The 12,447-nt window shown below is 43.9% G+C and overlaps 1 protein-coding gene across 6 annotated transcripts in view; it reads right to left on the bottom strand.

Annotated features, from left to right (window-relative positions):
• LOC147615149 (antitermination NusB domain-containing protein) overlaps positions 1–12,447 on the bottom strand; it is an 85,786-nt gene that overhangs the window by 47,327 nt on the left and 26,012 nt on the right. For all 6 annotated transcript variants that reach the window (XR_015262754.1, XR_015262753.1, XR_015262752.1 and 3 more), the window contains exon 3: positions 10,475–10,600. Coding sequence is in view for 3 of the 6 variants with exons in the window: in XM_086779150.1 (XP_086635276.1) it covers positions 10,475–10,600 (126 nt within the window). In the remaining 3 variants the exon portion in view is untranslated. The remainder of the gene's footprint in view (positions 1–10,474; positions 10,601–12,447) is intronic.

Genomic DNA, 12,447 nt, shown 5'->3' with positions numbered 1-12,447 from the left:
TTTCTAGATTTTCCATCAATTGAGGCTTCCACCGTCAATTGGAAGTTTCCAGGACGACACCGCTTCATCCGGTCACATGGATTTTTGTACTTGGTCGGGTTCGAGGGAATGTTGGAGCTTTTCAAGGACGTGGATAGATTTAAAGATTTATGCCAAAATTTAAGGGTTTTAATTTAGGGTTCCGTAAATAAAGTGTCAATAAGGGTCCTTCGCCTGGGATGTCCCCAAAATGTGTAATTTTCTGAGTGTATTTTCCTATGTGTGTCGCACCTAATCCTAAGCCTTGTGATCCAAGCCTTCATGTTATAAAAAGGCTTTTAAGATATCTTTTATCCCTAGTTAGGAGATAGGGATGATAAAGTTGCACAATGCGGAAGCAAAACATAGGAGAGAGGCAGAGAGAGAGAGAGAGAGAGAGAGAGAGAGAGAGAGAGAGAGAGATCGAACAATGAAATTCTTTGTATTAAAGCACGAGGCTTTACAATGGCAATACCAGCCAGCAGATGGGTGTCAAGCAATGTGCCTATGGATGAATTGGATAACAAGTGAGGGGAGGGAGGCCTTACTAAGGGAGGCCAAGAGCTGGCCTACTACACCCTGAAGCTAGCCGACAGCCCAAGATTAGCATAAACCCCCACAACTAGTAAAAACATGAGAAAATATATGTGCCAATAAAAGGCCATGTCCCACAACACATTAGATGCACAAAATTCTAACACACCCTCTACAGCTCATAGTGTGGAAAAATTTGAAGAAGATAAGCTGATGAAGATGCAACCATGGACACTCCAATACTGCAGATACTGGATACATGCAGTATTGGATACACCTCGGAAAAGCACATGTCAATCCGACTCCTCAAAACAAAATGCCACCCTGAACAGCAAAGAAATCTGCTTGGCTCCACGTATAGAATTATGAGTCTGTGGAAAAAACACCTCGCCTATCATCCCACAACATTAGACGATGAACACATCACGTCTCAAAAGACCTCGACCAGTGAACTTGGAACTCATCCCGTCCATAATCTCTACTACACCAAGCAATAGACTTGGAACACATCTAGTCCATAGCTTCAAAAATGAACTTGTCTCACCAAATATTTTACTTGCTTGGAACTCCGACACACTGGTCCCACACACCAAAAAGTCAAGGCTTGTGACAACTCCCTCTCCCGCCCACAAGCCTCCTCTGGCTACAAGTACACACGGGAAAATTTTCTGTATAGTTATAAAAGCTTACCATCGAGGTCCTCCTTGGCTTTTGCAGCCTTGGAGACACTAGAATTATCACTCAAATTATTAGAGTCATCATCATGTATATGATCATTGCCCTTCTTTGAAAACTTGGCCCTAGCCTTGGCTTAACCTTTGGTCTTGCAATCCTTGGCCAAGTGATCCTTCTTTCCACAAAAGTAGCAAACGACTCCAGCCTGTCTTTTGCATTGAAACAAATGCCTGATCCCGTCCACCGAGAGGGAAACCAACCTTCCCCAGAGAAAGAGGGGATCCAGATCCACGGCAATAGCAAACCTCTGCAAGCAAGCCTTTGTACCACCAATGATCTCAGCACTCCACCAATCTCCAGCACTTCTCCAACGAAACAAGGCACGAGGATCAATCAAACCCCTCTCAAAACTGAGAGAGAAAGGGTATGGACAGCAGCAAAAAGTCCTCCGAGAAACACCCACCGTGAGGGGAGGGAAGCCGGGGTAGAAGATGAATGGCAAGGGCCACTTGTTGGGCTGCAACATAAGCAAGAAACATACCTCCGGCTGCTGTCCAGGCTGTAAAAACAATCCACTAATCACCAACCTAGCCCCCTATCACAAACGGGCACGTGTATACGGAATCAATTCCCTATCAAAACAGCATACATACATCAACCATTCCTGGCATATACATGATTACCATCATTGTGAAACATTACATGAGCATATACATCCTGCAAACATAAACCAACTTGCACATGACACAGCACTAGGGGCTGAAGCTGGGCCAGCCAACCACACCCCCCCCCACGCCCCCCCGAGGTATCTTTATTACCAATATAAGTATTTATATGTACAAGATGCGGGTGCCCGGAGAGTACACACTCATCCAGCCGACACCAGATTTATCCAACTGCGAAAACATAGGTAAACACATTACCTGCAACTCCTCGGTCACCAACCAAGGTCGAGCGGTCACCAACCACTCCTGTTGCAACACCCTAGGTCACCAACCAAGGTAGAGTGATCACCAACCACTCTTGTACTTTGATAGAGTGGTCACCAACCCTCTAACAAAGTGCTGTCCCAAACCTGCAAAACAGTAACCAGCCATGGTTTTGGCTCACTGGCCAACCACAAGTTCCACCAAATTACATCCCCAGGCTTGGTACTTGTCTAGGGACATGTTTGCTCAGGTTAGTGATGTGTGTGAACACACTTAGGACCGTCGTGGCACTTTTTCCCTCACTAGGAGGTTACTAGCCCGTTCACAGGCGCCATCCACACAGGACCAAAAAGTACTCACCAGGGTAACCACCCTTCCATGAGTCCAGAGTCACTCACCAGGGTTACCACCCTTCCATGAGTTCATAAATCATGCCAGGAACTCACACCAGGATACCAATCCTTCCATGGAGCCCTTCCACATGTATTCAATCATGACATCATTCCAGACGTCTGCCAGAGAAGTGGTGACATTTCCCCCGGCTTCTAATCAGTTGCCCGCAACTGAAAAGCTTCCAAGCAGGCATCTGGATAATCTTTAAATATGCCTCGTCCATCCACTTCGCATCAAGTGCTGGATAGTTCCTGAACTTCGCAAGGTACTTACGGACAAGCCTGCCTCTAGCACCTTTCCGTTCCTTGTGAAAAACAATCTGCTCAGGCTGCAAAATCTCTTCCAGCTCATCAACCTCGGGTTGATCTTCCATAACCGGCTCCACCGGCTTAGGACCAATATATCTCTTCAAGAGACTGACATGGAAAGCATTATGAATTCGCCAATGATATGGCAACACCAGCCTGTAAGCTACCTCATTGATCTTTTCCAAGATCTCAAATGGTCCATAATACCTCCAAGATAGCTTCGGATAATTACTATCTTTTCCAATCTGCTTGCGAAGGCGAGCCTTTTGGAATTTCAATAAAACCCAATCTCCATCCTTCAAATCCAATTGCTTTCTATCCTTATCTGCAGCTTTCTTATGCTTATCCTCGGATCTCCGTATGGCTGTCCGGACCTGTGCAAAGGCCGTATCCAAATCCCTTACATACTCATCTGTTGCAAATATCTCATCCTTCGTGCGAAGGATAGGTGGCAAAATAATCCTGCCATAAACAATCTCAAAGGGCGCCCTGCCCGTAGAAGTATGCATTGTATTGTTATAAGCAAACTCTACCAGTGATAAATACTTCTCTCAATCTGATTTGCGATGAGCCACATAGCATTTCAAAAGATCAAACACTCCTGAATTTGCAATCTCACTCTGGATGATATGCAAAAGAGAAATTCAGCTTCGTTCCCATGTTATCAAACAATGCTCGCCAAAAGAGACTTGTGGTACGAGGATCTCGATCCCCCACAATCGTCTTTGGCATCCCATGATGCTTGAAAATCTGTGCCATAAATATCTTTGCCATATGCTCGGGCTTTATGGTCTTCCGTACCGGAATAAAATGTGCCTACTTACTGAACCTATCCACAATAGTCCAAATGGCATCATTCCCTTGCTGCGTCTTAGGAAGACATGTGATAAAATCCATGGCAATACTCTCCCAAGGCTGATTCGGAATCGACAACAGTTGAAGCAACCCCGTAGTCTTATGCCTGTCAAACTTAACTTTCTGGCAAACCATGCATTGGCGCACATAGTCATCTATGTCTTTACGCATTCTTGGCCAGAAAAAGTATCTCTCCAAAGCCTATGTACTGGCAAGGATTCCTCTATGCCCTGCATAAGGCGGTGCATGGCATTCATCCATCACTTTCTGCCTCAAATCCTTATGTACACAAGCGCGCTTATGAAACATCAAATACCCATCACGTATGGAGTAATTTGGGGCTACTATACCCTGCTGAAAACCAGCCCATGTATGCTGAAAATCATCATCTGTATGATAAGAATTTCACATATCTGATAAGTCCTGGATGATAGGCTACTGTAATAGCACTTACTTGAGGCCTTCGGGATAGTGCATCAGCCACTACATTCTTCTTATCAGGAGTATGTAAAATCTGAAAATGAAACATAGATAGGAAGTTTGCCCATCTCATATGTTTCTCAGATAGCTTAGTCTGTGTAAGAAAATACCGTAGACTACTTGATCAGTCTTAACGGTAAATTGAGCTCCTAAAAGATAGTGCTTCCATATCGTGAGAGCATGAATCACTGCCAATAACTCTTTCTCGTAAACCTGCAAGTAGAGTTCGGCATGTTGCAACCGACGGCTCTCATATGCCACCGCATAGCCTTCCTGGTTCAACACTGCACCAATACAACTCCCACATGCATCACATCACCGAGAAAGGTTTATGCAAATTTGGAATGATCAGCACCGGTCCAGTCATGATTGCTTCCTTTAACTTAAGAAAGGCATTCCTTTGCTTGTCACCCCAGTGAAAAGTAGCTTTCTTCTTTGTTAAATCATGCAAAGGCGAACCAATCTCGGCGAAGAGCTTAATAAACCGGTGATAATATGAGCATAATCCCAGAAAGCTCCTGATCTCATGTACATTCTTCAATTCTGGCCAATCTTTTATAGCCTGCAACTTGGCGGGATCCATACGTATCCTATCCTTGGATACAATAGGACCAAGGTAATGAATTTCAGCCAAGAAAAATTCACTCTTCTTGCCATTAATGTAGAGCTTATGGCGACGAAGCTCTTCAAACACTATGGCCAAATGCTCCTTATGCTGCTCTTCATCTTTGGAGAACACAATGATGTCATCAAAGAAAGTACCTGTGAACTTTCTGTGTGCTCTGAAGATACGATCCATCATACGAATAAATGTGACAGGAGCATTGGTAAGTTCAAACGGGACCACCAAGAACTCATAAAGCCCAAACTGCGTACGAAAAGCAGTTTTGTGAATATCTTGAGGGGCCACCCGAATCTGATGATATCCACTCTTAAGATCGATGCGGCTAAAACATGCTGCACTCTCCAACCTATCCAAAATATCATCGATACGTGATATCGGAAACCTATTCTTTATCGTCACCTTGTTAAGGGCACGGTACTAACATCCTGTACATCCCGTCTTTGTTTTGCACCAGCAACACAGGTGAGCAATAAGGAGATAAACTAGGGCGTATCAACCCTTTCTTAAGCAAGTCATTAACCTGCGCCATAATCTCTTCTTGCTGACTTGCACTCACCATGTAAGGAGGTCTATTCGGGGGCGTACTCCCAAGTATCACATCAATATGATGATCCTCTAGACGCTTAGGTGGCAACTCTCCTGGTAATGCATCCAATAGGTATGGTACTACCTGGAGTACCAGCTTCTATAACAAGCTCTCTACCTCTATGAACAAAGCTGATTTTCTTGGACTTCTAGTCCTTCTTGGGCTCCATACGAGCATGCCAAGGCATTCCCAACAAAACATCACATCCTGTGAGAGGAGCAACCAAGAAACTCTCATGATCAAGATATCCCTGTATATGAATTCGGAGTTTGCCAATGATCGGCGTTACATCGACTCCTTTACCCTCAAAGGCAGCATCTACATTCATTTGAGTCCCAATATCTCATACATCCAAGCCTATGGGAGCAGCCATCTGTACCGAAATGAAATTATATGTGGATGCATCATCAAACAAAAAGAGTGCAGGCTGATCCCTCAACTGTCCCCATGCTTTACATATTGTTCTATGATCTAAGGGTTGCCCCATGTTACCCTGCACATCAGGCACAACATTCACATGAGGCTTTTTTGCATTAGAATCTCCATTCTTGGGGTTCTGCGGGCATTTAGGAAATATGTGATCCTTACTGCTGCAGCCAAAACATTTCCCACCACGTACATAATCAAGCCTTTGCTGTTTTGACAGCCCAAAATCATTGCGTTTACCCCCCGGCTTCTAAGACAAGTTTCCCTTTGTATCTGAGGCATCTTTCTGATCACTTTTAGAGGGCTATCCACCCTTTTTCTGGTCATAACCAGCTCGTCTCTTTCCCTTAAATGAATCTGAATTTGACTTGTTTTTAACCCACTTCATATGCAATTTTCAGCTATGAGTGCCGAGTTTATCAACGGCTGAAGAGTCTGATTTGGGTACACCTGTAAGATCTCGTGAGTGATGGGGTGCAAACCTGATTCAAACTTGCATTTCTTCTCCCCATTAGAAAGAGACATAAAGGGAGTAACTTTCAGCAGTACCTTCCAATACTTAACTATATATGTCTGCACTGTCTCCCCTTCATCCTGCTTCAACCAATCCCACTCTTTGCGTACATTCTTGGCAAAGTTTGGGGGCAAGAATTGAGCATAAAACTGAATTTTAAAGTCATCCCATGTGCGGGCAACACTTGCATCCAAAAGCTTGGCCATCCACCAATCACTAGCTGTCTCTTTGAGATGCATACCCACATGCCTGAGTTTAGACTTCTGGGAGAAATCTTCATTGCAAAAAGCAATTTCAAATTGTCTCACAAAAGCAAGCGCCTTCGTAGTATCCATCTTGCCATAGAAGTTTTCAAACTTCACATCTTTGTCTCCTGACTTGAACTCTCGGCTTTTCTTTTTAGAATGAGACCTGTCTCTAGCCCCATGTCTAGGCTTAGGAGACTCATGCCTAGATCTCTTCCCACGTTCTCGAGACACGCTCTTGGAGTGGTGAGAATCTTCACTTGAAGAACGCTCTCGCCATGAAGATGCATAACGGTGACAAGGATCTACATCTCCTAATGTACTGGAATCTGCATGTGCTTCCACACGGGGAGTCCTTTTTGTACCTGCATCACCTAATACATCCTTTTTGCCTTTCAAATAAGATATGGCCAACTCTCTAGGATCTTCATATCCCATCTCTGCTGCTATGGCCTCAAAGGCTGCATCGTCATCTGAACCCTTCTTTTTCTTTTCATTCAAAACCCTTTGCACATCAGGGTCATTCTTGAGAGACTGCAATTCAGCTGTCTCCTCACGATAGCGTCTAACTTGACGCTTGAGAGTCTCTAGCTCTACAAGTACATCGGCCTGGTCAGAATATGTGGATTTAGCAGACTGTTGTGCATCTAAATGCTCAACAAACCCTGCTTGCATGCTCATGTTTCACAATCTGTATGCTCAGCAAGAAGCTTTCCGTATGCCCAAAAATCGTCTTTCTCAAGCAAAGAAAGAAACCAATGCTCTGATACCACTGTCACAAACAGGCACGTGTATACGGAATCAATTCACCACCAAAACAGCATACATACATCGACCATCCTGGCATATACATGATTACCATCATTGTGAAACATTACATGAGCATATACATCCTGCAAACATAAACCAACTTGCACATGACACGCCACAAGGGGCTGAAGTTGGGCCAACCCACCCCCCCCCCCCCCCCGAGGTATCTTTATTACCAACAGAAGTATTTATATGTACAAGATGCGGGTGCCCAGAGAGTACACACTCATCCAGCTGACACCAGATTTATCCAACTGTGAAAACATAGGTAAACACATTACTTGCAACTCCTCGGTCACCAACCACTCCTGTTGCAACACCCTCGGTCACCAACCAAGGTAGAGTGATCACCAACCACTCCTGTACTTTGATAGAGTGGTCACCAACCCTCTAACAAAGTGCTGTCCCAAACCTGCAAAACAATAACCAGCCATGGTTTTGGCTCACTGGCCACCCACAGGTTCCACCAGATTGCATCCCCAGGCTTGGTACTTGTCTAGGGACATGTTTGCTCAAGTTTCGTCGTGAGAAACATCCTGCAAACCTATAAAAACAGCCAATAATGGCCCTTACAACAGTCAGCCAGCTCCTGTAGAGACTCTGCTCACTCCATCCAAGCCCTATTCTCAGCAAAGGAGTCCAAAAACAGTCCCAACAGCTATGCGCCAGCTTCTGGAACCAAATCTATCAGCCTGCAACCCTGTAGATGCAGTCGCCGTGCCCTGTAGAGAGAGAAATAGCAGCCGTCCAGCCCTAGGACCCTTGTACTACGCATGTATTCCACCTGTAGCAAATGTGTATGAGTAAACTTGCTGTTTTTCCTGTCCAAATAGCTCCTAACAGCCCACGACTTCCAGATGAGTGCTCTACAAGTCAGGGCTTGCCCACTTTGGCCCTCCCACACCCAAAATAGCAACTCGTGGAGCTATTTGGGAGTGCCCGGGTGCCCATCTCTCATAATTGGCCTTGGTTCATTAAAAATAGTCCAGCCTAATGTGAACTCACTTATAAAATTATAAGTGTGTCCGCCCACACTTTAAGTGAATGTGAACCCTGCACCCAATAAACCTTAGTAACATGAAATAATAATAAATTGGGTTAAGTGTGCACACTTACCACTTGCAAAACACATAAGGAAACCATATGAGTCCCAATCAGGTGTGCACATGCGTATCCACGGGTTGTCCAGGCGTCCCTGGTGCCCGTGGACATTCACGGGCAAAATACCAAGCAATGTCCAGGCATCAAAAACAAGTCATCCATGTGTCAAGCAATGTGCCTGTGGATGAATTGGATAACAAGTAAGAGGAGGGAGGTCTTTATAAAGGAGGCCAAAATCTGGCCGACAGCCCACAACTAGCATAAATCCCCATGACTAATAAAAACATGAGAAAATATGTATGTGCCAATAAAAGGCCAAGTTCCCACAACACATGAGATGCACAAAATTCTAACAGGGGGGTGACGACGTGATGGTCTCAGCTTCGGTCACTAGCTGATTGAGGGGATAGCATGGCACGGGATGTGCGCATGGCTAGACCGCCTCTTTGCAAAGATGTGATGGAGTTGGAGGTCGGTTGCTTCTTTCTTTTTCTCAGGTCTCACCACCTTCGCTCTGAAGGGGGATTTGTTAGGTATGTCGGAGCTTAGTCATGTGGGTGGTATGGGAATGCCTGCTTATGAGGTTTAAGATGAGGATGCATCATGCCATGTGTTATCATTTCATTGTTAGTGTGTTATCCTAGGTGTCAAAAAGATGAGGTTTTGTAACCCATAAAAGCATGTACTTGTGAAGCTCTTTTCACTCAGTCCAATATAGTGAAGATATCATTGAGTCGTGCATATCTTTGTGTACATTCTCTCTCTTCCCTTACACTCTTTCTTTCTCTCACTAATTTATGTGTAAATATCATTACAACAAGATGTAGTCTTCTGTGTTTTCCGTTCTTTCTAGAGTAGATTAGTTTATTCTTAATCTCTCTCCCTCTTGCTCACCCCTCACTTCTCACTCTCACTCTCCCTCTAGCTGCTGGTGCACAATAGCAATCTCACGACTTTAATGACACATTTGTAGTTCTTGCAAAAGGCCAACTTGTGTTAACTGTTAAGTGACTTGACTGACACATTTGTAGTGCTTGCAAAAGGCCAACTTGTGTTAACTGTTAAGTGACTTGAATGACACATTCATAGTGCTTGCAAAAGGTTGACCAAGTTTTCAAGGATTTTCTTATGATGGTCCTCTCCATTCCTCGTCTAACACCCAGCTTAGGGGACAGGTCACCAAGCATCAGTAGACAAATCTGGGAGCATCGAAGACCAAGGCATCAAGACTTCACTTCATTAGACAACAACACCAAAGTGTTGGCTCATGCATCTTCAAATTTGATGCACTGTATGTCACAGCTTGAACCTTCTATAAGCTTTTAATTACAGAGCGTTTTTCATGTTCCCATTTATTTTTTTGCTTACATGGGATACATTTTAGAGAGCAACTATTTTTCGAATTGGCTGATCCATGTGCAAATCTTGGTATCAGCTTGTAGGAGGGGGAGGCCTGTGTTGGAGTCCTCAATATTGAGGACCCCATATGCTGAAACAAAATTAATAATAGAGAAAAATTGGGTCGGCAGAGGACACATGCCTGGTTATCTTGATTAAAAGAGACAAGTGAAGGCCCCTCTTCCTGTCACATGCATCAGGCCTCATAGTTCAGGCCATGTACAGGGTGTTATCAGTTCTTCGTGCTCCCATAAATACATGATATGTAACAGCAAATGTGTGAACAAATTGTATACAAAGATCCTTTTATACCAGACAAAATTATTGTGGAATCCAAGTGGTACACTTGAAATCCAATTTAGTACTCTTGAAGTACAACTTAGTCCCTACGCCATGTATGCTATTACAGTAAAATGCATGTGATAACAACCTAATAAGGTTTTGCAACACGTACTTTCAACTCTAAATCGTGTGGATAGCAAAGATGTCATTTGAATGCTCTAATATAAATGTAACGAGTGAAAGTTAGGGCCACTATTGCGTCAAAACAAACACATTAAGTGGCCTGAATACGTACCCAGCATTGACTCTTCATATTGATACTGTTCTAGTTTCTTTGCACTCTCAGCATCTTCAACAAAAATGGAATCTCCATCATCAGGTTCATATTTATAACTTGCAAGTTGGTCTTTGCCAAAATCCCCTGGCAGATGTGCAGCGCCAAAACATTAAATTGAGGTTCAGCTGATTTCTTGAGAGAATCAGAGTCATGGTCTTCAACAGCACGTATGGTAGATAGGTATGTAAAAATGTCATGTTTGTTTCTATTTCGAAAGTTCCAACTTAGCAAAAACGATAAAACATCCTACAGATAGAAGCTTGAACATACACAAGTGTCAAAAAAAAACTGCAAAAAAAAAAAACTTTGTTTTTTTAATAAAACATGACTGGATACAAATAAAAAGAAAAGAAATAGCAATGTTGAAGTGGTCACATAATGTAAACCAAAAAAAAAAAAAGATTTTCAGATCATGCCCAAACACAACAGAGGCCCTACAAATCAAAAACATGCACCAATATACTGAATTCCCCAATTAAAAGATCCACAAATTCCACCATACGACAATGTACATAAGAGAGTGCCTCAAATGCAAGTGTGGTGGCTTTTAAGGAAATGTACACAAAAAAGTTTGGTGTGAGCCCTTATTAATAACAGGACAAGGTCGCCAACAGGCACGTAGCCCAACGGTGAGGGCTTGCGAGTAAGGGAGGGGAGGTCCCACGTTCACAAATCCCCGTAGGCCCAATGGTATTGTGGCCGCTTTGCAACCACAAGTTGTAATAACTTTGGGCAGGAAGACCATACTGCCTCCGGGAAGGTACCAAAAAACCTTGAGACTACAAAACTGCAAGAAAGAAAAAATGAAGGGCTAAGGTCACAGAGTGATGGTGGTGAGATTTAAGATGCACGAAGATGAAGAGTAGGATGCACACCTGTCACACAAGAACCACTGCCCGTATGCATTGGAGTTGAAACACTTCTAAGCAGACTTTTTTCATGCCAAAGATTAGCTTTGCCTATGGCATAAATGATCTAGCATCTTCCATGTAAAAAAGGGCAATATTTACATAGCAATAATTCTTTCATATAGATCCATGGCCGCTCTCCAGTCAAGACCCAACACTTCAATGGTTCTGGACCACCTGGGATCACCTAGCCAAGCCATCCGTCTGTGCCCAATGCCATAAGTGGGCAAAAAATGCCCAGCACCTGTCTGCATTTACTGGGGACATTCTGGAGATTAGTCCAGAAGAGCCAGAGAACAGTCCGGAAAGCTTCTGGTGAGGCATCAGGAAAGCTTACTGCTAGTATCACTGCAAGAAAGATTTAGCTACGTGATCCTCACAGCATTAAAGCGCAACACACACGACATAGAATTATATTTTGGATATCACACATATAGAGTTCAACACGAGTAGCATGAATCCATTCAGTAATGACACAGTACATTCCTTGCAACACTCATCTCATTATAAACTGGCAGTATGCCCTCTGCTCAGCAAAGCGCTCTCTCTGCTGATCCATGAATTCTCAATCTCCAGCCAGTTATCTGGAGAGCCAGTCCGGCTGTGCATAGCATGGTCCGTCAGATCCGTCAAATACTGGAATGCTTTTCTCATTGCAATCTAGGATGCATCCGAGGTTTCATAGAGATCGGCCAGTGTTCGGACTTTATCTTGTGCCAAAGATTTCCTGACGTTGTGCTCTCTTCTGGCCCAACTTTGGAATTCCAGGAGCATGGAGTCCTCGGCTTCCAGGTCCTTTGTGTGCTTGTCCGCCATTGCCTGGATCTCAACCTGCATCTTCACCAGCTCAGCCTTGGAGGCGAGGACTACATTAAGCTCATCTGGAGAATCATGTTCTTGAGCTCCTTTTCGGGTTCTCCTAGGCGTATTTGTGCTTGTGTGCTTCTCAAGGTCTTTTATAGTCTACGTGTCCTGCTTCTGTTGCTATCTGAATTCTTGCAACAGGCCGTCTAGCTCTTCAAT

This window comes from Cibotium barometz, chromosome 40, assembly GCF_041138505.1.
Source record: "Cibotium barometz isolate CiBa-2024 chromosome 40, ASM4113850v1, whole genome shotgun sequence".
Classification (NCBI taxonomy): Eukaryota; Viridiplantae; Streptophyta; class Polypodiopsida; order Cyatheales; family Cibotiaceae; genus Cibotium; species Cibotium barometz.
The sequence above is the reverse complement of the archived record's forward strand: the minus strand, read 5'-3'. Positions and strand labels throughout refer to the sequence as shown.